The 27,507-nt window shown below is 39.9% G+C and overlaps 1 protein-coding gene across 1 annotated transcript in view; it reads left to right on the plus strand.

The window, feature by feature from the left end:
* LOC111139708 (myosin IIIA) overlaps positions 1 to 27,507 on the plus strand; it is a 240,851-nt gene that overhangs the window by 198,067 nt on the left and 15,277 nt on the right. Inside the window, exons 29-31 of the mRNA XM_022492055.1 lie at positions 3,655 to 4,546; positions 6,467 to 6,611; positions 27,224 to 27,330. Of these exons, the coding sequence (XP_022347763.1) occupies positions 3,655 to 4,546; positions 6,467 to 6,611; positions 27,224 to 27,330 (1,144 nt within the window). The remainder of the gene's footprint in view (positions 1 to 3,654; positions 4,547 to 6,466; positions 6,612 to 27,223; positions 27,331 to 27,507) is intronic.

The raw sequence follows: 27,507 nt of genomic DNA on the forward strand, positions 1-27,507 counted from the left end.
TCTTTATCCTATTGGAAAGTCCACTGGCATTTCTCACTGATGACCGCTCTTTCCTTCCACAGCTTTTCTCTTCCTAGGCTTCTGCCAGACTTCTCTCTACATTTCTGCTCCTAATTCTAAGTATCCTTTGCTCATTCCTCCTCTTCTCCCCATATTTAAATCCTCCTTCACATCTAAATATCATCATCTCTGGGCTCTCTCATTCATTCCCATGGCCTTAATATCCAATATGCCATTAATTCCTAAGCCGTAATCCAATCTTCAAAACATGGCCCTTGGCCCTTTCTTCTCTTGAACCTCCATATCATATTTCTAAGTACGTATTAGTAGATCCACCTGAATTCGTTCATACAGAAGGCTTTATGCTAAGCTGTGGGGACACATAGATAATTAAGACAAAACCCTGGTCCTAAAAGTTGCTCACAGATTCATGGAAAAGAAATATAACTAATAAATGCATGATTCTAGAAACACGAGTTAACTCTGCTGTAAAGATGTGCAAAGGGTACAGTAGGGACGTGGAGGATCTCGGTAGGGATTAAGGGGAAGGGATATAATATGTAGATTTTGCCTCATTGATAAAACTTGAATTGATCGAAAGATGCCTAAGTTGTATCTCCTTATAAGAGATAGAGATCATTCCAGCCCCAATCTGAGGCCCCTTGTCTTTTTTTTTTTTTTCCCGAATTTACTGGGATTGAATTGGCATGTAACACTGGGTCAGTTTAAGGTGTACAACATGATGATTTGATGCATGTATATATTGTAAAATAATTACCACAGTGAGGTTAGTTAACATTTCCCTCACCTCGGTAATTACAACCGTGTGTGGTAAGAACACCTCCCTTAGCAACTTTCAAGTCCATTATACAGTATCATCAAGAGCCACCATGCTGTATGCTAGATCCCAAGAACTGGTTCATCTTTTTAAAAATTTCCACTACATGAGGTATTTACATAGAAAATTTATGGTTTACATATAAAATTATAAATTATTTACATATAAAATTATATTTAAAGTGTGCATTATGATGATTTGATATACATATACATTGTGGAAGGATTTCCCCATTTAATTCATTACTACATCCATCACCTTACATAGTTCTCTTTGATGCTTTTTTGGTGAGAACATTTCAGTTGTACTCCCTTAGCAAAATTCAGTTCTACTGAACAGTGATTACTCCTACTCATCGAATAGCTGGAAGGCTCTATCCTTTTACCAGTCTCCCTATTTCCCCCACCTAACCCTTTCACAGCCAAAACTCTCTGTTTCTTTTTTTGTCTTTTTGCTTTTTTTTTTCTTTTTCAGATTCCACACATAAGTGAATACCGTGTTTTTCTTCTCCTGTCTGGTTTATTTCATCCATGTTATCATGAAAGGTGGAATTTCCTTCTTTCTTGTGGCTGAATAATACTCCATTGTATACATATACTGTAACTTCTTTATCCATTCATCCATTAATGGACATTTGGGTTATTTCCAGCTCTTGGTTTTTGTGAGAAATACTGCAATGAACATGGAAGTGCAGAGATCTCTTTAAGATCATTGTTTCCTTTAAATATAGTGCCAGCAGTTGGATTGCTGGTATTACTATTGAGTTTTTTTGAGGAAACTCCATACTGTTTCCTGTAATGGTACCAATTTTCATTCCCACCAACATACAACATTCTCATTGCATAAGCACTCTCTTTTCTTCACATCTTCACCAATACGTGTTTTCTCGTCTTTTGTGATAATAGCCATTCTCACAGGTGGAGGTGACATCTCATGATTTTGATTTGTATTTTTCTGGGTTATTACTAATGTTGAGCCCCTTTTCATGCACCTGTTGGCCATTTTCATATCTTCTTTGAATAACATCTGCTCAGATCCTCTACCCATTTTTAAATCAGGTTATTTTTTTGCTTTTGAGTTGCATAAGTTCTTTATATATTTTGGATATTAACCCTTTATCAGATATATGAGTTGCACCTATTTTCTCCCATTCGGTAAGTCACCTTTTAATTTTATTGATAGTTTCCTGTGGTGCACAGAAGCTTTTTCTTTTTCTTTTTTTTTTTTTGTTTTGTTTTGTTTGTTTGGTTTTTGGTTTTTGTTTTTAGCTTTTTCATTTTATGTAGTCCCACTTGTTCTTTTTTGCTTTTGTTGCCTTTGCTTTTGGTATCAAATCAAAAAAAAAAAACAAAAAACAAAAAACAAAACCATTACCAAGACCAAAGTTAAGGAACTTACCGCCTACATTTTCTTCTAGGAGTTATAGGATTTCAGGTCTTATGTTCAAGTCTTAATCCATTTGGAGTTAGTTTTTATAGTAGTGTAAGACAGGAATCCAGTTTCATTATTTTGTGTGTGGCTGTCTAATTTCCCAACACCATTTATTGAATAGACCATTCTATCTTCATTGTACATTCTTAGCTCCTTTGTCATAAATTAATTGACCATAAATGCACGTGCTTACTTTGGGCTCTCTATTCTGTTCCATTGGTCTATGAGTCTGTTTTTAGGCCAGTACCACATTGTTTTGATTACTATAGCTTTGTGATATAGTTTGCTTATCTTTTTTTCATTACTTGTATTCTGACTAATAAAGGCATTCTCTGGGGGTATTTTGAAGGTATTCAAAATACTAGCATAGTATTCAAAGTATTCATAGTATTCATAGTATTCAAAATACTAGCATAGCCACTCATTGAAATGATGGGTTCTTGGTACCCCACCTAGTTCTCTGTCCCTAGCAGAGTAACAGAGACTCTACTGTGCCTCCCACATAAACCTAAAGATGCTATCATAGGCCTAGGAAGTAGCCAATGGGATTAGGAAATTTGAGTTCCAATAACTTTTTCCAAGTTCAGCTTTAAGACAGGTCCTTACGTACAAACAGACTGCAAAAGACCAAAACTCTTCCATGGCTTTCCTGAGCTAAAATCGAAAAGTTTTTGGCAAAACTCCCCCAAGTAGCATGTCAGGTTATGACTTTTTCACTGTACCTTAGCACACTTTTTATGGCCATATTGCTCTTGTGAGGGTTTTGTCCTCACCAAAAGGGGAAAAAAAAAACGTGGCTTAAAAAAAAAAAGGCTGTAGAGAAGATGTTATCTTCAAGGTAAGGGAAAATCATTTTGGAAGAATATTGGTAAAGTAACAGCTGTGCACTTTTGGTCAGCATATTACATGATCATGAACTGTAGCGGGAACATTGCTTCCCTTAATTTTGTATGATACTTCCTGTGATCAGCAGACTTCGCGCTTATACAGCACGTCAGCCTAGTGAACACACCCAGCTTGCTAGTTTCAAGTTTAGGCACATTTTCCACAACTTCTCTTCCCTGTAGGTGCTTCCTTTTGAAAAAGACACATCTTGAAGTGATTAAATTCCTAGAATTTTGATGCCTCAGGTGAAAATACACTAGGATATTTCTCACCCAAAGTTGAAACTGGTTTTATCATTAATCTGAGTGGCCACCAACTTCTGCTGCCAGAGAGAATGTTTGGGAAGGACTTGATTAACGTGACTTGAGAAACTTTTACTTTGAGCTTGTTTCGCCCCTTGGACTGTTGTCCCAACACCAGGTAGTGTGGAGCTGTTGCTGGAAGCGGTAAATAATTTCCAGTTCAGTATCCTGTACTCAGATGCAATCTGTTTCTCCCAGGGAATCTTCTGTGAAGAAACAGACAGAAAATGCAGTCTCTACTAATGAAATAATCATTCCAGCTCCAAACCATAAGGGAAGTACATCTGTAGTGAACATTTCTACTTTCAAAGCTGAAGAGGAAGGCACTCTGGCCATTGAAAATAACAACAGAAAATATCAAACTCAGAACAAAATGAATAACATGTTTGGGGAAGAGGCTAAGCGAGAACCACAGCTGGTGGGAGACCCTTGGGCAGAAGGACACCCCAAAAAGAAGTGCATGAGAGACCCGGAAGAGAACAGTAAGATAAGGAGAGTGGAGAAGGAGGACTCTGTGGTCCAGAATTACTACCAGACGTATGCAGAGGAAAGGAATTTTGAAGAATCCAAAGCAATATATCTAGAAAGGAAGGCCCTGTTAGAAAGGCCAAGCTCCCCAAGACTTTGGTCAGGGGAAAATGAGACAAAGCAGCCTTCTTTTAAAAAAGCTTTGGAACCTAGTCTTAGCCAAAAGTCAGTCCACCAAAACGCAGATAGCAAGGAAAAGGAAAAGAAGACATCGGTGGTCACCCAGAAGGCACCAGCATGCAGCCATCTGAGACCGGAGATGGTCCAAGAGAGACAGTCCAAAGCAACAGTCCAAGTGCAGGAAGAAGATAGAGCAGCTGTGTTCATTCAGAGCAAATTCCGGGGCTACAAGAGAAGGCAGCAAGTAAGGAAGGACAGGACATCTTCTCTTAAAAATCAAAAGATTGTTGCAACACAGACCGAAGTAGCAAGAAATACTCACGATCTGTATTCCTGTCCCACAACACATGAGGAATCTTGTAATTTCAGGACAAAGAATGACAAAGACCTGAAAGCAGATTTAGAGAAAGAAGCATGTGATTTGGCCATCTTTTCAAAACAGGTACGTAAATAGATTTACTAGTAGAAATCTCGGGGAACCACACAGTAACTGAAGTAAACCTACAGCTCATGAGTAACTGATATTCTATTTCACCTGTTTTTATGAAACTGCAAACCTCTTTTGTAATGCCTCAAGGGTTTTGCCATTCAAATAGCCATAATTTTTTATAACAATATGTCATAAGAAATAATGTAAGATATGACAGAAATCTTACATAGTAAAGAGACCAGTAGTCCTACACCTAACTAAAATGTTGGCGTTTGACAATGCAGATTTCCATATCTGAGATCTTTCATTATAGCTAAGGAAAAAAAAAGTTTTATAAATCCTCTGAAGTCTATGCATTTTCTGCCCCAAATTTTGAGTAGACCTCTCTAGGTTTCAAAATTAGGCATCGCCATACTCAGACATATGTGCAATGAAGATGAAACTCTACATGTTATACCATGACAATGAGGCCATAGAGAAAACCCACAAAGAAAGACTCCCTGTTGGAGAATATCCGTGCCATGAGTAGGCATGTTTCAGCTGTTTCTAGAAGGAGGCAGGTGGCTTTAGGGCTTCTCATGGGTTGTGTATGGAACGTTGATAATCATTGCTCTGGAGGGAGACCACAGCGAGCAGCTCCTGGAAATGCCGATTCCAGATCTTGCTTTCTGTCTAGGCGTTCAACCTTCAGTAAATCACTTTGTGCGTGGGCACCTTTATTTTCTCTTATGTAAAGTGAATGATTTTAACTAGATGACCTCTAAAATGCATATTATAAGTTAATATGCATTGCCAGAATAGTCAATAGCATATAAAATCATGGAAGAAATATCATTAGGGACACCTGGGTGGCTCAGACAGTTACGCATCCAACTCTTGATCTCAGCTCAGGTCTTGATCTCAGCATTGTGAGATCGAGCCCTGCATCAGGGTCCATGCTGGGCATGGAAAGTACTTTTAAAAAGGAAGGGAGGGAGGGAGGGAGGGTTGGAGGGATGGAGGGATGGATCTCATCATGAGTTAGATCAAAGAGGGACTGCCTAATACTCATGGACCCTAAACTCTGCATTTTGTCTCTGACAGTGAGTCCATACAAAAACACCATAGCTGCTCCTGGACCCCTCTTTCATGTTAGAGGTGTGGCCCAAACATCTCCCAATGTCTGACTGTTCCTACAGCTCTGCCAGTGCCCTCCTGTTCTATTTTTTTTAAGTACATGGAAATACAGAGTTTAATACACATACGGTCTTTCTTTTCCTTGGTGCATACGTTTTCTCACCCTAAAGACCAGATTGGAGATTCAAATCCTGACCTACTGTGTGTCAGAGATGTGGAGGAGATGTAGCATTTCCAAGCTGTCTCCCTGGAGCTGGCTAATAATGCCCCAGGAGTAGCTTCAGTGCTCCACGGGGACGAAGCTAGAGGCAAAAGAGCAGGAGCCCCACATGTGGCCCAGTAGCACAGCTGTGTAACAGAGCCCGGAGGCAGACCAGACAGAGGCAGAGGGGCCAGGTGGAAGGAGAGGAGAGTGGCCTGAAGTCAGACTGAGAACACTGGAAAGGAGAAGACGGGGTTAACACACTCCAAGGCAAAAGAGGGTTTCTACAAGGCAAAATTGCTGCGGAGGGACAGGGTCAGGAACCTGGTGTCAGGAACCCCGGGAGGAGTTGATCAGGATGGAACGCTTCGAGTAGCATAACACGTTTGGCAGTTTTAAATGGAAAATGTGAGACGCGCAAGCAGCACGAAGGGGGAGGAGGCTTGGCCAGGGGAGGACTTTTCCAGACCTTGGGTTTTCAGACCAGGGTAAGGGTGGGTTCTGGAGAAGAGTCTGGGGGACTGTCAGTCAGGCATTTACCAGCCCCCAGGGTACCTCTGGAGCCCTGTGAATTCTTTTCCTTGATCTAATCTGACACATGACCTTCTTTTTAGATTTCAAAGTTATCTGAAGAATATTTCATTCTGCAGAAAAAACTGAATGAAATGATTTTGTCACAGCAACTGAAGCCTCTCTATCTGGGTAACTGTCCTCATAAGCCAATTAATAGACGAGTTTCTTCTCAGCAGTGCCTCTCAGGTAAAAATCAGTAGAGTTAGAACCTCCTGATGGGAAAGGCAGTGCCAGATACTTTGTTTATTGTTTCTGATCTTTATTCTCTGGCAGGTTTGAGATAATTAATGTTCTGTTTTGGGGAGAACCTTCATTTCATTCCATTTCTCATAAATAGATAAAAACCTTTCCAGAATATTCCACATACCTCCTATTTTCTCTGACTTCATTCTCTCTCTTTTTTTCTTTTTTCCCTTTATATACACTTTAACTAGAACTTGGCATATGATACCAGAAGGGAGTAGAAATGGATGGAGTTTGGGGGAGTGGGGCAGGGTGCAGGTTTGATAAGAGGGAGCAAAAAATGAAATATATCCATTCCTTTTGTCAATGTCTGCAACCTTAAGTAGAGTATGGAAGGTTCAAATCTCCATTCAGTTGTACAAACCCAAATGCATTATTACATTTTCTTCTGGTCAACCTAAGTCACCCTCTGCTCCCATTTCACCAAACTGGTAGGGGATTCAGACTCAGTATTTATCAGACCTTCCGCTGTCCAAGACCGTGCAAAGGCCCTGTGGCATTATATACCTACCCAAGGATCAGGTAGAGCTTGAGGTCACTAGTTATTTACCCACAGAGTTACTGTTGGGACACCCATCTCCTCACTGGCCTCATGACCCCTTCAAGTCAGGAGCTCCTGCTCCTATACCTGAAAACTGCAGGAGGCTCCCGGAAACGGTTAGGTTAGGAGTCTCACCTGGTCCACACATGCTCCAAGTAGCCCTCTTCTCTGAAGCCTTATCACCACCGCTGCTGACCTCTGTCTGGGAGAATCTGTATTTCTTATCCCTCACATTCTTGGAGGCTTCACACTCGCTCAGCACCCTCCTCCCCTACCTGGAAATGCTGCTCACCTTACGCAGCTTCTGCGAAAATCCCTTAGGCAGGAAAATACTAAGATGAGCCTGACTATTTGTCTGATAGGGGAAGAAAGGAAAATATCTTAATGTTTCGATCAATTATGCGGTCACATTATTTTCAAGTCAAAAGCTTTAAAAAAAAAAAAAAAAAGTGGCTCTCTGGCACTTTCTCGCCACTGCTGTCAAGCACTGGCCCAGAACCCCTTGTTGTTAAGAAACAACTTAACACGTTGGAGCCCAGATGCCCATTGGTTTGATGGCCTCATGTGACGCATGCGCAGATGGCCTGCTGATAGAGGGGGAAGGCGGGGACTTTGGCTTCCCTCTTGGTTGTATGTGCAGCAGGCCTGGTGAGTGCAGGGCACTAAGGGGATGGTGGTGTCGGGGAAGTAAGGGATGCCAGGCGGGGCTCCCTGTGTAAGCAGCTCAGCCCTGTGCTTAAGGAGAAAGGAGGGATGGGGCGGGGAGGTGGCTTCCTAGGGACAGGGAGATAGGGAGGGAGGAGAGCCTACTGATGTTTTGTTATGACTTACACTTTTAAACATATCAGGGACTGTGTGTGTGTGTTTAATAAAAATTGTGTATATTTAAGGCGTACCACTTGATGATTTGATACAAAATATACACAGCGAAATGATTACTACAGTCAAGCTACTTAACGTTCCTTCTTTTCACACAGTTACCATTGGGTATGTGTACGACGTGAGTGCCCAAGATGTATTCTCTTAGCCAATTTCCAGTATTTAGTACAGTATTATAAACTATAATCCTCATGCTCTGCATTAGATCTCTAGACTTAGTGATCATACGTAACTGTAACCATGCGCCCTATAACCAACATCTCATATCCTCCCACCTCCCCATGGCTGCTAACCACAGTTGTTCTCTCTGCTTCCATGCATTTGATTTTTTTTTTTTTTTTGGATTCTACATACAAGATAATGCATTTTTTTTTCTTTCTGTGTTTCATGTATTTCACCTAGCCTAATGTCTTTCTGATTTACTCATACTGTCCCAAATGGCAAGACTCCCTTCTTTCTCATCGCTGAATAATACTCCATTGTGTACGTGGCTGTGGGCACGCTGCGCCTTCTTTATTCACCTGTTGGTGGACACTTTCATTGTTTTCATGTCTTGGCTATTGTGAGTAATGCTGCAGTGAACATGGGAGCACAGATATCTCTTCGAAGTACTGATTTTGCTTCCTTTGGTTATGTACCCAGACGTGAGATTGCTGGATCGGAGAGTAGTTCTAGTTTTCTTTTTTTGAGGAACCTCCTTATTGTTTTCCAGACTGGCCACACCAGTTTGCATTCCCACCGTGTATAAGTGTCCCCTTTCTCCACGTCCTTGCCACAGTTGTTTCTCTTGCCTTCTTGATAATATGCCTCCCAGCAGATGTTGAAATGATATCACATTGGGATTTTGATCTGTATTTTCTGCATGATCAGTGATATTGAACTCCTTTTCATTTACTATTGGCCATTGGTGTGTCTTCTTTGGAATAATGCCACTTTGGGTCATTTTCCAAATTTTAAACTGGGGTTGCTTATCTTCTTGCTGTTGAGTTGTGTGAGTTCCCTATATATTTTGGATATTAATTGTTTATCTGATATTCACTCTTTACCTGATAGATGGCTTGCAAATACCTTCCCCTATCCCATACACTGCCTTTTTATTTTGTTGGTTTCCTTTGCCAAGCAGAAGCTTTTTTGATAGTTTCTTAAGCTTTGAGTGTCATATCCAAAAAACTATTGCCAAAGCCAATGTCAAGGAGCTTGTTCCCTATGTCTTATTCTAGGATTTTTATGGCTTCAGGTTTCATGTTTAAGTCCTTAATCCGTTTTGAGGTGCTTTTTTTTGCAATGTAAGAGGAGTCCAGTTTTATTTTTTTGCCAGTGGATATCCAGTTTCCCCAGCACCATCTGTTGAAGGAACTATCCTTTCCCCTTGTGTCTTCTGGGTGCCCCTGTCAAAAATTAGTTGACCATATATGCTTGGGTTCATTTCTGTGTTCTCTATTCTGTTCCATTGATCTTGGTGTCTGTTTTCATGCCAACATCCTACTTTCTTGGTTACTCTAACTTCATAATATAGCTTGAAATCAGGAAGTATGATGCTTCCAACTCTGTTTTTCTCTCTCAGAATTCTCTGTTGAGGACTTTGGAGAGAACTAAAGCAGCAGAATATTATCAGAAAGTTGAATTCGTTCACTTTATTCTTCAATCTGACATTTTTTAAATGGACCTAAGAAAAATGCCAGGAATAAAATTTCAGTTCATGTGGAAAGGATTGTAATTCAGGACATTTCTTTAACTTGAGGTTTAGCGGAGAGAGAGCCTTTTCGTTCTATAGAGACAGGTTGCATACTCTATGACGCTTTTTTAAGGTGAACTTGGTAAACATCTGAGTTGTCCTGTGTCCCAGAGAACAGCAGGGGAGGAGCCCACAAGAGACTGTGAAGTGGCCTAAAGACACAGAAGGATCTGGGTGGACCCGACAACCCAGAACCAAGGAGAAAGGGAAGATGTTGGCAGAAGTAGTAGATCCTAGTGACCAGAGACTAGAGAGCAGTTACTCTCGGCAGATGCCAGTGAAAGTCTGAGATGTAGCTACAGAGAGGAAGGACTAACTTCATTGATGCTGTGAGGCTGCAAAAGCCCCCCACCCCATTCCCAACCTGGATGTGGCCCCAGGGAGAAAAGAGGAGGGTCAGAAACCTCAAATGACTAAGTTTACTCAGAAGACACTAAGAAAATTGAAAGAGACTGAGTTTAACTCAGACTCATTAAAAATAATGGAACACTTGGGGCTCCTGGATGGCTCAGTCGGTTGAATAGCCAACTTGTGATTTCCGCTCAGGTCATAATCTCAAGGTTCATGGGATCCAGCCCCCCCAACCCCCGCATCAGCCCTGCACTCAGCAGGGAGCCTGCTTGAGAATCTCTCCCTCTGCCCCTCCCCCATTCACACACACGCACTCCCTCAAGGAAATAAATAATCTTTTTAAAAAAATAATATAACACTAGAAAATGGAAATGAGCACTAAAGGGTAAAAATTAAGTCTAGTTTTAGGAAAATCATACTGCATTTTTGTACATCTGAATTGTTGTACACCGAAAACTCAACCCTACAATAGACAACTGCATTTTTGAAAGATCATTCCTATTGAGTTGTAGGGATAGCATTTGATGGCACAAAGGATACATGTGGAAGGCCAGCAAGAGATGATGGTGGATTGGATGCAATGGTGGCTGAGGTGGTGACTGTTAGAGGTCAAGTTTAGACAATAGAAGACCTGCTAGCTAGGCAGGTGGATAAGTATGTGGCTACAGAAGCCATGAGATCATTCAGGAAGTCACTGACCATGAGAAGAGAAGGGAGCCTAGAGTAAGATTTCAGACCCATACAGATCAGGGAGAGATGAACCAGCAAAGAGGAGCAACTGGGGAGGTGGGAAGAACATGGGGGGGTCCCATTACCCTAGAAGCTCCATGAAGAAGATTTTTGGGGTGTCGTGTAGAATGATGCTAACAGAGTCAATTAAGAAGAGAATTGTAAACTATCCATTGAATTTCCTATGCATTGACAACTACTTACTAAATTCACAGAGTTTTTTTAATGTCAGAATAGATACAAATGGAAAAGGGGATGCCAATAATCATTGTGCTACATTTGGGGAAATTTCACCTACTACATCTGCTAGGCTTTATCATTTGAGAGAATCTATATTCATGTACTTTAAAGATCAATGCAACTTTTTAAAAAATTTCTTGAATAGTTTGTGAAAATTTATGGCAAATATAGTTTGAAGAATTCCAACTGAGGGGCGCCTGGGTGGCTCAGTCAGTTAAGCATCGGCCTTCAGCTCAGGTCGTGATCCCAGAGTCCTGGGATAGGGTCTTGGGTTCCTTGCTCAGTGGGGAGCCTGTTTCTCCCTCTGCCTATCATACCCCATGCTTGCGCTCTCCCTCCCCCCCCCCCCCCCCCCCCCCCCCTCTCTTAAAAAAAAAAAAAAATTTTAAAAAAAAAAAAAAAGAAAGAAAGAAAGAAAAGAAAAGAATTCCAACTGCGATCACAAATTGGGCCAGATTTTGCTTTGTCAGTTGTCAATATTTAATCCCTGCCCTGGTTCTAGATCCATCATTGTACCTTTACATGTGCTTTTCTTACTTCAGAAGAGGCAAACTCCAGTCTAAGTTTTAGACTCTGATTCTCTTTATAAAACAAACCAAGTTTCCTAATCACCTAACCACATTTAAGCCAAGAACTCCCATAACCCATTCGCTGTTTCTCCAGTTCTAGTGGTTTTTCTCCGGTATTTTCCGACACCTGCCGGCATCACAAACTTTGCACAGGAGCACACTTGTTGGAGGAGTGGATTATGACTACAGCAGTCAGCATTTACTCTTCCTCAAAGTCATTTTATGTAGATTAGTTTTGTCCTCCTCAAATAGATTTTCAACATATACCACTCTCTGCTCATTTTTCTGTTACCCTATTTATTACACATTCATCACACAGTAGACATTCAGTAGCTGCTTATTAATTGGCCAGGAAGCTGCTTAATTTCCTCCAAGAATTACAGTAGAACAAGTCTAGTGGCCAATGGAGTGAAGATTTGAACCTATGGATTTTATAAGAACAAAAAATGCAACATTACATTCTTTAAATGTTCATTGATTTTTATTTTTTTTAAAGATTTTATTTATTTATTTATTTGACAGAGAGAGACACAGTGAGAGAGGGAACACAAGCAGGAGGAGTGGGAGAGGGAGAAGCAGGCCTTCTGCAGGGTAGGTAGCCTGATGTGGGGCTCGGTCCCAGGACCCCTGTACCACGACCTGAGCCGAAGGCAGACGCTTAATGACTGAGCCACCTAGGTGCCCCTGTTCATTGATTTTTATATATTATGTGATTTTCAACCCCTCCAGTCAGGGGTTTAAAAAAAAGGTTCTTTAAAGAGAGAGAGAGAGAGAGATTTATGGGACACCTAAATGGCTCAGTCAGTTAACGTCTGCCTTCAGCTCAGGTCATGATCTCAGGGTCCTGGGATCGAGTCCCGCATCACGCTCACAGGGAGCCTCTTTCTCCCTCTGCCTCTGCTGCTGTTCTCCCTGCTTGCTCTCTCTCTCTCTCACACAAATAAATAAAATCTTTAAAAATATTTATTTATTTATTTTAGAGAGAGCATGGCAGGGGGCGGGGGCAAAGGGAAAGGGAGAGAGAAACTCAAGCAGACACTGTGCCGAGCACAGAACCCAACTTGATCTCACAACCCTGAAATCACAACCTGAGTCAAAACCAAGAGTCAAATGCTTAACCGACTGTGCCATCCAGGCACCCCAGGTAAAAACATTCTTATAATATATAGAAGTCCTGTTTCCTTAGATCATCAGAATTATTAAGTGCCGACTTTGGCTGCCACCCTCACCTGTGGAGGCAGATTTAGCTGATGCTCTTAGCTCAGGTTCCTCAGTCTACCCCTGCAGTACAGACCTTCTTGGCAAACTGTGCCTCCCCAGGAAGAATTTCAGTTGGGAAACCAAAGTCAAGCTCATTTATAAGTAAGTCCATCATTAAAATAAGCCTAAGAGTCACCTGAATTTTTTTTTTAATTTGACAGAGAGATCACAAGTAGGCAGAGAGGCAGGCAAAGTGGGGGAAGCAGGCTCCCCGCTGAGCAGAGAGCCCGATGCGGGGCTCGATCCCAGGATCCTGAGATCATGACCTAAGCCGAAGGCAGAGGCTTAACCCACGGAGCCACCCAGCCGCCCTCACCTGAAATTTTAATTCTCTCATGAGTCTCAGAAATCAATAGGCATCTCCAACTATCTGCTACTCCAGACTCTATTGTAGGACTCAGTAAGCTTTAGCTGGATTCTATAAAGTGGCCTGGGAGAACGTCTTACCTATTCTAAAAAGAAAAAAAAAAAAGCCCTAGAAAACATGGATAGTGTGCGAAGATAATTAAATTTTTCTTTTTTTTTTTTTTTTTTTGTAAGATTTTATTTGTTTATTTGAGAGAGGGGGAGAGCGCACGAGCGGAGAGGTAGGGGCAGAAAGCGAGGGATAAAGAGACTCCCCACTGAGCGGGGAGCCTGTTGAGGGGCTGGATTCCAGGATCCCAGGGTCCTGACCCAAAGGCAGACGCTTAACCAACTGAGCCACACAGGTGCCCCGATAACTAAACTTTCCAAGTTAATTTTAATAAGTTATAACTTTCCCTGTAAGGTTTATCTCTCTGTGAGATGTATTGTTTAATGTGCACAAGTGTGAAGGTAAAATAATGTCCAAATGAAGACTGAGCAGCTAGTTAAGAAATTTAAAAATAAAGTAAGGTAAGTGCATGAACTACTTATTTTATATCTTTCTTTTGATAGCAGTTCTAAAAAATTGAACCTGACAGGTGCTAACTGCACTTGCATTTCTGTTGAGAGAAAGGTAGTGTAAGGTATGTATACCCAGAGCATAGCCGTTGGGTCATACATCCTAATACATTCTGTCGTGTTCATAAGTATACAATGACATTGCGTTATTTCTCCCTGCCTGGTGTTTGGGGGAGATGTTTTGCTTCCTAATTATGGTACACCTGGCAATTTGTTTTGACCATCGTGAAGAGAAGAAAAAAGATTAATTGCAGGACAAATTCTGGGAACACAAAAGCATATTCTCTTTCTTTCCATTTACAAAGAAGCTGTGACTATCCAACAGGCTGTAATTTTTTAATGGGTTGCAAGGTTAACAAATAAGGATGCTATTGTAATTCTCATGCTTCATTTACATAATATCAACAGGATATTCAACACTAGATCAAAGCAGTCCCTTGCCATGTACACATGCAGTGGATATAATACAGATGCTTTTAGGTTGCTTTGAGAGTAAATGTCAGGGGGGGGAAATCATAATTTTCCATTGATTTCTAAATTTTTATGGCATTTAGACTCATGCAATGACCTGTGATACGTTCAGTTATTATGATGCAGATTTGATCTGCTTGATTATTTAGGATTGCCTCTCACCTTGCCATTGTGATGCCAGCACCTAGAAATGCATTTTGCAGACTTTTCAAGAATATATGTCCACCTGTGTCTGTCCACATGCTCACATCCATGGGATAGCCAGCTAGCTCAAATAATGTTGGCTTATGTATTTTATAGAATTATTTTTTTAGTAAGAGTGAAAAATAGAGAGATTTCAGAATTCTATTGCTTCCCACCCAATATTTCTCTTCCTGAGTTTATTTGCTATTCCTCTTTCTTCATAAGAAGTAATACTAATTCTCCAAGTCTCTTAAGAAGAAAAGTCAGTATATAAAATTAAATGACTTTATTTACAATCTTACAATTCAGTGAGGATCATTTAATTACATACTAAATACTAATCACATAAAGGAGTTTGTTTCACATAAGTTTACAGTCTAAATTATGGATTTCTGATGAATTAACTGAATTAGTTCAGACAAAACACTTGACCCAGAAGCTTCTGATGGAAACAGCTGCACTTTTGGCACTCAAAATATTTCCCCCCATTCTACACTTTTTATTTACTCTAAACTGTGGAGGTAGCTAATACACTTCCTATCATGTAGCTAATAAACTTTCCCCCAACTTCCCTTTAAAGTTTTGATTAAAATGCACACAAAAATAGCAATAATATCAGCAGCACTGGAAACTGAGTTTCTTCTTTACCTATTTTGACACCGTACTACTTAGCTACGTGGGATCAATTCAAAGAGAAATTATAGTTAATACAATAGTATAATCAACACCATAAATTCATGTCTATCTATAATTTCACATCCTGTAGAGACAATAGCTTTTTTTTTCAAATATCTGTTGTATTTTTTTCAGTGTTTTTTTTATTTTTTATTTTAATTCCAGTTAACATACAGTGTAATATTAGTATCAAGGGTATAATATAGTGATTCAGTACTTCCATACAACACCTAGTACTCACCACAGATTGAATATTATTAATATTTTCCTTTGCCTTTTGCCTCTGTCTTGGTCTCTCTCCCTTCCCCAATCTCCTTTGTTTCTTCTAACTAGACACACTAGGCCAGTCCACAAACTCCCCAAAATCGTAATCAAACGAGATTACATTTTCTAACCATAATGCAATTGAGATAGAATTGAAAAAACACATATCAGGAAATTAAAAATCAGTAAGATAATATGAAGTAAATAATTAGAGCTATAAATTATTTTTAATTAATAAAAATGGGAGTAGCCACATATAAAAACTATGTATGGGTTGCATCCAGGTCTATATGCATAGGAAAATTCAAATCCTTAAATGTTTTCATTATTAACTGAGAAAAAATAATGAAAAAGAATGTAAGTTGAGAAATTTTTAAAGGAGATTCAAGGTTATTCAACACCAGGAAAAACAGAAAAAAGAAATAATTACGATATGACAAAAATATACCAAATATCTAAATGAAGCTAAGCTAATAGTTTTATTTGAAAATAACTTGATAAGAATTTGAAAATAAAACAACAAAATAAATTCCTAATTACTTAAAAAAGAATCCACAAAAAATTAGAAGTAAGAACATTATAACAAATGCAGTTGATAATACCAAAATCCTACCATACTATAAATGCAGTCAGTTTCACAAAAACAACTTGAGGATGAAATATAAATTTCTGAAAAGAAGTCAGTCAACATGATGATGTGTCTGTCAAAGAAAAGTTGACAAGAACTCAGTATTTTAGACAACTACATTTAAAGTTCATGAGACAAGTAATTCCCACGTTATGTAATCTGAGGGAAAAAAGGGTAATATAGAAAATTACCTATTTTATGAAGGTCACATACCCTGAAACCAAAGTCTGACAGGTAACATTTTAGAAAGGAAGGAGGGAAGGGGGTGGGGAGAAAGAAAGGAAGCTATGAGCCAATCTCACGATTTAGAGGTAAAACTCCTAAGAGCAATACTAATTGAAAGCAATATTACACTAAGAGACTCTCTAAATAGCTCGTATTAATGGAACATGGTATCAAAAGGTCAAAAGAAAAAAGTCATCTTGATAAACACTGAAACAGTTTTCAATAAAATAACACCTGGTCCTGATGAAAAGCAAATTAAAAATAGGAGGAGATTCTTTAACAATATGAAGACCACACTTCTTAAGCCAATTGTCAATATCATTATTTCCTGTAAAACACTGGAAACAGTTCCATTAGACAGTAGGATTAAGATAAGCATGCTAGTGACTATACTCTTCTACATTATTTGGGAACTTCTCCCTGATGGAATGAAACAGGAAAAGGAAGTCTTTTTTTTTTTTTTTACTCTTTAAAAATTTTTATTTATTTATTTTTGAGAAAGAGAAAGAGAGAGCATGAGCGCAAGCCTGGTGGGGCGGGGGCAGAGGGAGAAGCAGACTCCCCGCTGAGCAGGAAGCCCAATGAGGTACTTGATCCCAGGACCTGAGCCAAAGGCAGACGCTTAAACGACTGAGCCACCCAGGCACCCCAGTGAACAGAAGTTACTATAATAGCATAGCTATTGAAAAGGAGAAGTTGTAAGGGAATTAGTAGAAAACATGAATTTCTGTCTTAAAAATGCAAGGAGTGAACCAAAATGACGGGTACCAGCAATATTCAGCAAAGATATATATGTGAATAGGTAAGTAGATCTTCTTTCCTGTAAAAGTGTATAATGGGAAAAGAGCACATTAGAAATAATAACCCAAAAAGGTGGAGGAGTTTGAAATAAAGCTGGCAAGAAAACCACAAAGAGGCAAAAAAGATGTGGATAATGGAATGACACACTGTTTCTGGATTGGAACATAAGATATTGTTAACAGGACTATTCTAAAATTCATTTCTAAGTTGAAAAAGAAAACTGCGATTCAATCTCTATGAGATTTTCTTTAGAACTTGAGATGTCCCTAAAGATCATTTGTAAATTTCAGAAAAAAAGAATAATTACAAAGGAGGACTTTCTTTATTAGATAGTAAAATGAATAACATGAAGCTCTAATAATTAAAACCATAGGCCTCTGTTATAAAAACCAACCTACAGACTAAAGAAGTAGAATAGCCCTAAAATTAACCCTAATATATATCAAAACCTGTCACAAAAAGACACACAGCAGAACAATAAGAGGTAAATGGATAATTTGTCAAATTTTTCTGATGTGGAGAGAAGAAATAAGATAATCCTACTTCAGGCTGGATATGCAAATATTTCCCAGATACGTTAATGATTTCATTGTAAGAAATAAACCAAAAGCAGCCAAATGATATGAACTAAGTCTGTACAATCTCTGCTTAGGAAAGAATCCAACATAAGGAGTAATAAAAGGAATTTTTAAATTTAAAAGAAGAGATAGGCTAGCTTTGGCCTGCATAAACGTTTAAGCCTTCGAGAGATTATCAAGTGTCATTAGAAGTTAAAGAACCAAACACAAGACAAGAAACTTAGAACAAATGGAAAAGGTGAACATGTGTATTGCCCAAAGGGCTCTTATAAATAATCAGGAAAAACATTAACATACCCAATGGAAAAATGGGCACAAGACATTGATCAATGCAAGTGACGAATAAGAATATATATGATCATAATATATATGATTATATATATGATATATAAGAATATATATGACCTAGAAATAGAAATACAAGTTAGAGCAAGTTGTTTTTTACTTAGCAAAATGGCAAGGATGAAAAAATATTTAACAGTGATGAGAATGTTTAATTTTTCTCCAACACTAATTTAATTATTTAATTATTCTCACCAAACACTAATGGTAAGACTGTAGAGTCAGTATTTCGAAAGTGATTTAGCAATACAGAAAAAAATGGAAATAGGTGTGCATCATTGACCCAATAAACCCACTTACGAGGACATAGCCTAAGGAAACAACTGCAAGAGGAAAAATTTATGTACTGGCAAAAAATAAAATGAGACAAGAAGAAAATGATTAATAAGTAATGACACGTCCATAGATCGAATATTAACAGCGCCGAAAATTCATTTTTCAAAGAATAACCTTGGCAAACGGCTAGCTAACCTAACTACTGGATAAAATATTACAGAATTGGAATTTGAATGCTGTGAATAATCAGCTTAACCTCCCTGTGAGGCGGCTCATTAAGAAGAGCACCTGGGCAAAAGGCTCTAGAAAAGCCGGGTGTACTGGCTGAGGGAGAACGAGGTGCGCACTCTCCAGAGAGTGGAACTTCTCCATCCCTCGCTGACGTGGGCCTTCAGAGTCCACCTCTGCATCAAATTCTGAATAATGTTACTGAAGCCTGGTACAGAGCCTCTAGTGCCATGTGTGGGAAGACTAGAGTGTCACCTCCAGAGACGTCCTCTTTGTTGCCAGGTTGGCTTGGGTCACTGAGAGCCTTCTTGACATTTCCTCCAGCCATGCTCTGGACCAGACAGGCTCTAGTCAGGAAGAATGGCTTAACTAAAACTGTGAGCCTTTCTCACCCCACCTGGACAGGAACCACCTAATCTGCGTGTTACCAAGTAGGAGCAGAGGGCAAGAAGAGAGTAAACGTTGTGTGTTTAGAATCAGATAACGTTCTTCTATTGTGTTTTCCAAAGGCCAATCTGAGAAAATGACTATGAATCAGTCTATCTAAAACTGGGCTCTTCGGGAAAAATTAACTTTGGTTCCCCCTCAGGCTATCTACGCAGATACTTTTCAGATAGATTAAGATCTTCTGTCCTTCAAAAACAGCCAAGATGTAATGAGGGGCCTTAAATATGGTTCTCCGGGCAAGTAGGCTTGTGTTTTGTTGTCTGACCGTGCCCATAGTCCCGTGGACAGTCGCCCGGCATGACGGTCCGCCATCCCCCAGGAAGAAGGCACTCTCGAGAGATCATCATTGTCACCGTGTGTGTTCTCTCTTAGGGCGTCCTGCTTGGATGACTGTGCACGTGTGTGCAAGACAGCTGCAAGTAAGGACATAACCAACCCCATGACTAGAGCAGAGCTAGGCTTTGAGGCCTCTAGTCCAAGACCTCAGCCCAACGAGGGTGCCTGCCACCGAAAGCAGATATGCAGTGATCATGTCCAAGAGCCAAATGGTAATCTAGAGGGCATGTCTCTTTGCCCCCCTCCCCCACAAACAGAGCAGCTTTATTCTCCTGTGTTTCTCCTGTGACCTAACTAGAATAGACATGAGGGGCAGGCTTGGAGGGCAGCACCTTACCTAAACCTAGGAACACAATTTAAAAACCAAATGCTCACTTCTCAAGGTTCTGGATATTAGCTCAATGTGCCTACATCAGGGAGTGGCAAAAAGCTGAAGAGCCCATGCCCTACGGAATAAGCGCAGATGCACTCGGGCTCTGGGACATCAGTTTTTGGTTGGTAGAAAAGAACGAGCCGAAGGAGTCACTTGGGCAGTCCTAAATGGGTATGGAGGCCAGTAGCGGCCAATCGAGAAGGTCAGAGGAAGCCTGTGAGTCAGACCCAGGGCATGGTAAGGCATCCCCAGAGCGGTAAGGACACTCAGAATAGCAGAAGCACCTCCCCTTATAACCTTTCCCCTCGGGTAGACTCAAGAGAGCACAGGCAGACCATACAGGAAAGCAAATGGCCAAATCCAAGGTAACCACAAGAAATGAAAATGTCTCCAGAGCGTGCAAGGGAGTGCAAGGGAGAGAGGACCAGTGTAGACTGAACTGTACCTTGTCTTCTCCACACTGGCTGGCCTGGCTGTGGAAACAGTACCTTCTGGAAGGCAGGTTGCAATCCTGAGTGCATGAATTCTGCCTTTGACATGCAGCAATGAATATTCCTCTCTTCTAAGATTTCCTGTAGGTCAAATATATTGCTTAAAGTTCACAGACTGTCAGCAGTAAATGGGAAATTTACAAAGAACTAAAAAATGGATTTCTTAAAAAATTACAATAACAGAAGTGCCTTTCTGTTCTGCTAATATCTGATTTAGATGATACTTATGCAAATTATACTCTCAATGTATACTTAAGTAAAATAGTTAATTATTATTAAAATGAGAATAATACGGAGATAATAAGTTTCTAAAGCAAATATTGCCAATGACTTTTAAGCTTTCATCCAAAAAAAAAAAATATATTGAACTGTTTGTCCTTTCACTAGTCAAAGAAATGTGCATTCCTGGTAAACTAAACCACCTAAATATTACCAGAACTACAGTATAAATAAATATTTTACCTTCTGGCTATTTAATGTAGCAATAACCTTTACAAGCTAATATTTATCATGCGCATCACACAAAACAGACACAAACCTAATTTTGCTACTGCCAACATTGCTGATAATTTGGGATTACAAATGTTTATGCCACTTACGTAATTAAGGGGTTAGAATGACGTTAGCGGACAGTGTTTGTACCGCCCCCCCCCCCCCGAAAAGAACAAAAATTTAGAGGGCAAAATCAACTTGCCTTTCTGGAATATTTGTATGCTGATAAGTTCATGGGAAGTTTGGTCTTCAAAAATAAAAAATAGTCTGGGGAAATTTAATTTAAATGCAATCAGACCCTGTTGAACACACTCATCAATAATTTTCACTTACTGGCTGGCCACTTTGCATGGCAATATCTTAAGTGAGACACCCTTTTAAGAACATTCAGCCCTCTGCGTCTCATTATCCTGGTGAAGGAAAAAAGTCCGTGGATGAACATGAGAACAGATTCTGCAAGAGACAAGAATTAAAAAGAAATTCTTAAAATCCAACACATTTTGACATTTTTTATCTCTATAATATACACATACCCACTTGCCTATTTGTAATTTTACATAAATGAAGTATTTTTTGATATACCCTTTTTCCCCTATTTCCTTACCCCTGTTGTCCCTCCCCAGCCCACATTGCCTGCCCCCTCAAGACAACCTTTATCCTAAAGCATGTATGTTTTCATTGCTTTTGCAGATACACAGATATACATGCATGCACTTATACCCACGTACACATACAGAGATTTTTGTCATTGTTTTATATAAATAAGATCATAATATAAATGTATACACATCTTGCTTTTCTCCTTCAGTTCCTTAGCAGGATTCCCTGCACATCAGCTGGCATAGCTCTAACTCATTCTTTTTACTGGCTAGATAATATTTCATGTGTATTTCACAGTGACTTAAATAAACTTTTCTCTCTTGCTAGACATTCACTGTTTCAATCTTTGGCCACTATGAAAGAGGTTTTAGATAACATCTTTGAGAAAATGTCCCGGTATGCCAGGATTTTAGTTTTGTGGGATAAGTTCCCAGGGTAGGGTTATTGAGTTGAAAGGTATGTTTAGTTTTGATAGACTGCTTTCCCAAAAGCCCTATCAATCAACATTTTCTTTAACAATTTGTGAGAACATACTTTTTTTTTTACACCCTATTCAGTACTGTTGTTAACCTTCTTCTTAATCTTTGCTAAATGTCCCTAAAGTAAAATAATATTTTCTTGTTATTTTAACCTATATTGCCTTGTCTACTAGCCAGCACTGGCACCTTCCTATGCTTATTGACTTTTTAGATTTGCTCATCTTGAACTTCCTTTTTAAAACTTTTGCCCTCTTTTTCTGCTGGTCTGTATTTTTTTTTAAAGATTTTATTTATTTGACAGAGAGAGATCACAAGTAGGCAGAGAGGCAAGCAGAGAGAGAGAGAGAGAGAGAGAGAGAGAGAGGAGGAAGCAGGCTCCCTGCCTAGCAGAGAGCCCGATGTGGGACTCGATCCCAGGACCCTGAGATCATGACCTGAGCTGAAGGCAGAGGCTTAACCCACTGAACCACCCAGGCAGCCCTGCTGGTCTGTATTTTTATGGTCATTTGCTAGCACTTTTATGTATTACAAATACAATCCCTTGACTTGTCGTTCGTATGGTAAATATAGTTTTCCAAATCTATCTTGTGTCTTCAGATTTTGTTGCCGTATTAATCTTTATCTATTTTTAATAGCCAAATATGTCTACTTTTTTATGACTTCTGGATTTTGGTTAAGATATTCATACCCCTAGATTGTTCCTGAATTCCTCTGGTTTCTCTTTCAAGAGTTTTATTGGTTCTTCTACTTACACTTATCTTGGAAGCATCAGGAATTTATTTTCCTGTAAAAAGTGAGAATGGTGTTGCAGTTAACAAAATTCACTTACCGCTCTGTCTCTGAGCTAAAATGGATCCATCTAACCTCTTACCATCTCCAAACACCTACCACATGGAGAACAATCATGAAAAGGCAGGAGGACATCAAAACATAAGTCATGATCTCTACCACTCAAAAAACGTATGGCTCCACTTTAAAAAAAAAAAAAATCACAGATAAAAAGAGTAAGATTTTATGTTTGTCTAGGGCTCCATGACAAAGTTCCACAGATGGTAGTTTAAACAACAGAAATTTATTTCCTCATAGTTCTGGAGATTAGGAACTCAAGATCTGTATGTTGGCAAGGTTGGTTTCTTCTGAGGTCGCTCTCCTTGGCTTGTAGATGGCAGTCTTCTCTCTGTGCCTTTACATGGTCTTCCTTCTGTGTGAGTCTGTGTCCTAATCTCCTCTTCTTATAAGAACACAGTCATATTGAATCAGGACCCATCCTTGTCACCTCACTTTAAAGACGTTTTCTCCGGTCATATTCTGAGGTACTGGGGGCGAGGTCCTTCACATGTGAATTTTGAGCGGATACAACTCATTTCGAATGATCTGTACAGACTATGAGTACTGTTGGTGTCCCTGAGAGGGGGGGGTCACTGGACAGTTGGTGAGAGCTTCATGGAAAAGCATGCTTAAGATTTCAGTGAGGCCATGAGAAGCTTTTCTGTAGAAAATGAGAATAAGCAAAGTGATGGCTATAGACATGGTGTGTCAGGGTTCAGTGAGGTAAGTAGATTGACCAGAGGTGATAGTTCATTTTTGGGGGAAGTGGGTTATAAAATTGGAACTGCCGAGATTCTAAGTAATCTGGATTTAGGAGAAGTTTAGGCTTAATCAAAGAAGCAAAAAAAAAAAAAAAAAAAAAAAGCATCATAGACTTTTGAAAATGAAACCTCATAATTAAAATGATAGTTAAGGGGGTGGGGGTAGCTGGTGTTCATTTGTGAGATGAAACATAGAGAACAGGTGAAGGCTGTGCTGTAATTATTAAATGAGCAGTTTAGCCCAGAGTGGTAGCAGTGGTAGACAGGAAGAAACAGTGGGTGACTATTAGACATCTCAAAGTATGTATCCAAAAATTGACAGAAGTTGATGATTGTCTGTTTATAGGAAATGAGCAAAAGGGATAAGGCAAAGGTGATGTCCACATTTTAAGCTGGAGCGGGGTGGGGGTGGGGGACAGAAATGATGATGCGTGCCATGGAGCTTGTGATCTATAGAATCCTACATGGAGAAGAAAGTGACCACCAGTGCATTTGAGCCTGAGAGTTTGAGACGGAAGTACTCAACAGGGCATAAGACATTGGGACAGGAGCTCTGGCGGGGTGAGAACGTCAACCCTAAGCTGGGCATCCGGAAGCTTTTCAGTATGGAGTCCACTGTGGGAAGTGCAAGGAACGAAGAGGGGAGTGACTCAGTCCAGGAGGCAAAGGGATTATTTGCTCATCCAGCAACATTTTATTAAGCACTGACTGTATGTCAAGCATGTCCTTAAGTGCCAGGAATACGAAGTTAAATCAGATAAGGGATCGCCCCTCTGAAATCTCACCCTCAGTCATGAAAGTCAGGGGTGGTCGATAATGTTAAATGATGAAGTCAGCCATTGAGGGACAGATAAAGGGCCTTCGTATTTGTCAATAAAGTGGTCACCCTTGACTTTGTAGAAGGCAGTTTCAATAGTCTGGGTAATAGAAATGAGATTGAATGGGGGAACCTTTGATGAGACAGTGGAGACAAGAGCAGGTCTCTCTTTATTGCCAGAACTGGTTTTGTTTTCCACTCTCCTGGCCTTTATTCAGATTCTTTGCCACCTTCTGCTTAATTAACTTCTGTTACAATAGTAAAACCCTGATATTTTAATTCAGACTTTAACATTAAAATCAAGTTAGGGCACCTGGGTGGTTCAGTTGGTTAAGTATCTGCTTTCGGCTCAGACCATGATCTCAGGGTCCTGGGATCAAGTCCCACATCGGGCTTTCTGCTCAGTGGAGAGTCTGCTTCTCCCTCTCCCTCTGCCGCTGCCCCTGCTCCTGCTCTCTCTCTCTCTCTCTCTTTCTCTCTATATATATCTATATGTATCTGTCTCTCAAATAAATAAATAAAACCTTTTAAAAATAAGTAAATAAAGTCAAGTTAAAATTTAGTCACAGGGCAGTTTCATGCTTCTAAAAACAGTATCTTCATACCATATGTTTGTTTCTTCCCATTCAAATTCAAATGAATAACATAAGAGGATAAAACCAAAACATTTTACAATGATAAGACTTTGCAAGAGCCGTAGAAGCTGTTTAATAAGCACTGAGAGATGATAAGCAGGAGAAAGAAAAAACTAAAAGACCACTATTTGTGCTGGCGGCAAGAATCCAGCTTTTATCATCTTTCCTGGTGTTTGTGAAAATCTAAGACAGGATCCGAAAGGGCTCAGATACTTGGATTCCCTCCACTCCTTTTTCTATCCCTGTAGAGAGAAACAGAGAGAGAGAACAGGAGACAAAACTCCAGAGATTAGTTGGGAAAGGGCTTTCACCCTTCCTATCACTGATGTCTATTAACAGGGTCTCCTTAATGAAGATCTCATTTTCTTTGTCTTATTCAAAAAAGAATGTATGATTTCTGGGGTTGTCTCTGATTGTTCCATGCATTACACATCTATAAAGTACTCCCAGCTCGCTGATCTATCTTTGCCATCCAGTAGTTTCTCATAGATTCTGAAGTGATTGAGCTAGATTATGTGAGAATATGAATGTCATTGTGATAAGCATGTTCACCTAGTGGACTGGGCATGAGACTAGAAAGTTAGACAACTTCGAGTCTCTATCCTGGTTGAAACTGGTTTGCACTACCAGTTGTGGTTATTTACACATAGTAGAGATATTCATTGATTTGATTCTCTTTGACTTGAGTTGGTTAGTATGGTTTGGAGAAATTCAGTTTCTCTGTGTATTTCTACATGTAGATGAGGAATCATCCCTTCCCCTTTATTACACAAAGTCATGATCTATTATTGCCTTTAAAGTCCAGTCAACAAACGTATGGTCAGATGTAAGTTGAATGTAAGTCATTCTCCAATAAGCACCCTACCCTGTTCCCACCCTGATCTTGATCTTGATCTTGATGTATCCATTGAACAGACATTTCTGCACAAAAGCAGTCAGGAGACGCAGTGGTCATGAATCATGACAAACAGACAAATTCTTGCTGAGATGCCCATTGGCTCTGTAAATGTAAAGCCACGTGTGACGAGCACTACCAACCCAGTGCATAGAACGTCAGAAACTAATGATGCTGCTGCAGCTTTAAGAACTTGGCTACATTGAAAAAAGAGCAGAAGATGACGACAAACTTTATTTGTTCTTGGTGAAGGTTTTTAAAGCCAGGTCTGAAGACCCTAATAGCTTGAGGTTCTACAGTTAGAAGGGAGTCGAGCCAGCAAATGAGCAGTGTTCTTATTCGGGCACAAATTAGGAGATGGTCCTTGAAGTAGAGATTGGATGGAGCACGGCTTGGATGGATTTCTGTGCATTGAGTTTGTAAGCTGAGACTTTATGGAATTATCAGGTCCAGCATGTTTTTAGCAGAGTCTTTTGTGTTTTCTATGTAGGGTGTCCTGTCACCTTGCAAAGAGTGAAAGTCTTACTTCTTCTTTGCCAATTTAGATGCCTTTGATTCCTTTTTGTTGTCTGATGCTGAGGCTAGGACCTCCAGGACCATGTTGAGTAAAAGTGGTGAGAATGTACATCCCTGTCTTCTTCCTGACTTTGGAGGAAAACTCTCAGTTTTTCCCTATCGAGGATATTAGCTGTGAGTTTTTCATAAATGGCCTTTATTATGTTCGGGTATGTGCCCTCAAAACCTACTTTGTTGAGGGTTTTTATCATGAATACGTGTGTACCTTGTCAGCTGTTCTTTCTGTATCTATTGAAATGATCATATGGTTCTTACCCTTTCTTTTATTAACGTGATGTATCATGTTGATTGATTCATGACTAGTGAACCACCCATGCAACCCCAGGAATAAATCCCTGGGTTGATCATAGTGAGTGATTTTCTTCAATGTATTGTTGGGTTCGGTTTGCTAGTATCTTGTGGAGTATTTCCACATCTATGTTCATCAGAGATACTGGCCTGTAGTTCTTCTTACTTGTGATGTCTTTATCCGGTTTTGCTCTCAGGGTAATGCTGGCCTCATAGAATGAATTTGAAAATTCTCCTTCCTTTTCTATGTATTGGAATAGTTTGAGAAGAACAGGTATTAACTCTTCTTTAAATGTTTGGCATAATACCCCTTTTGAAGAATTTTCTAGTAGCTTCAACTCCTCTCCTCATCATCCTCTGAATTTCTGTACGCTATTCCACATTACCAAACTATGCATTTCTTTTCTTCCCCTTCTTTCCTTTCCCTTACCTGTCAAAGCCCCAGACCACCAAACAGTCAGAAGGAATGTGTGGTGAGGGATATGACAAGGGTTGGTTGGGGGAACAAAGGTCTTTCCTCTTTCTCCCAGCTTGAGCCCCAGTTGTATGTATATAATTTCTTATTTACCCCAAAAGAACACATTGCTTGATAATAGTCCTTGTAATTGAATGCTTGTTTATGATCACCTTTCTCATAGGTATCTCTAAAGAAGAAGAGCCAAAAATATTGAGACCCCCAAGACGGCCCCGGAAACCCAAAACATTAAATAGCCCTGAGGACTCCACATACTATTACCTGCTACATGTAAGTGGCTCACTCTTACTACCAGATGGGAGCCATAGCATCCACTAACACCCCTCTTCATCGTGGTCCAAGCCTGCCCCCACAGTCCTGTAAACCCCCCATCCTCCAGCAGTCTTCTCTGAGCGTGCATTAGGTGAGCTGAGATGCAAATACCAACCCAGAAAGAGAAGCGGTCGT

The sequence above is a fragment of the Enhydra lutris genome, unplaced genomic scaffold (assembly GCF_002288905.1).
Source record: "Enhydra lutris kenyoni isolate GAN:26980312 unplaced genomic scaffold, ASM228890v2 scaffoldscaffold113, whole genome shotgun sequence".
Classification (NCBI taxonomy): Eukaryota; Metazoa; Chordata; class Mammalia; order Carnivora; family Mustelidae; genus Enhydra; species Enhydra lutris.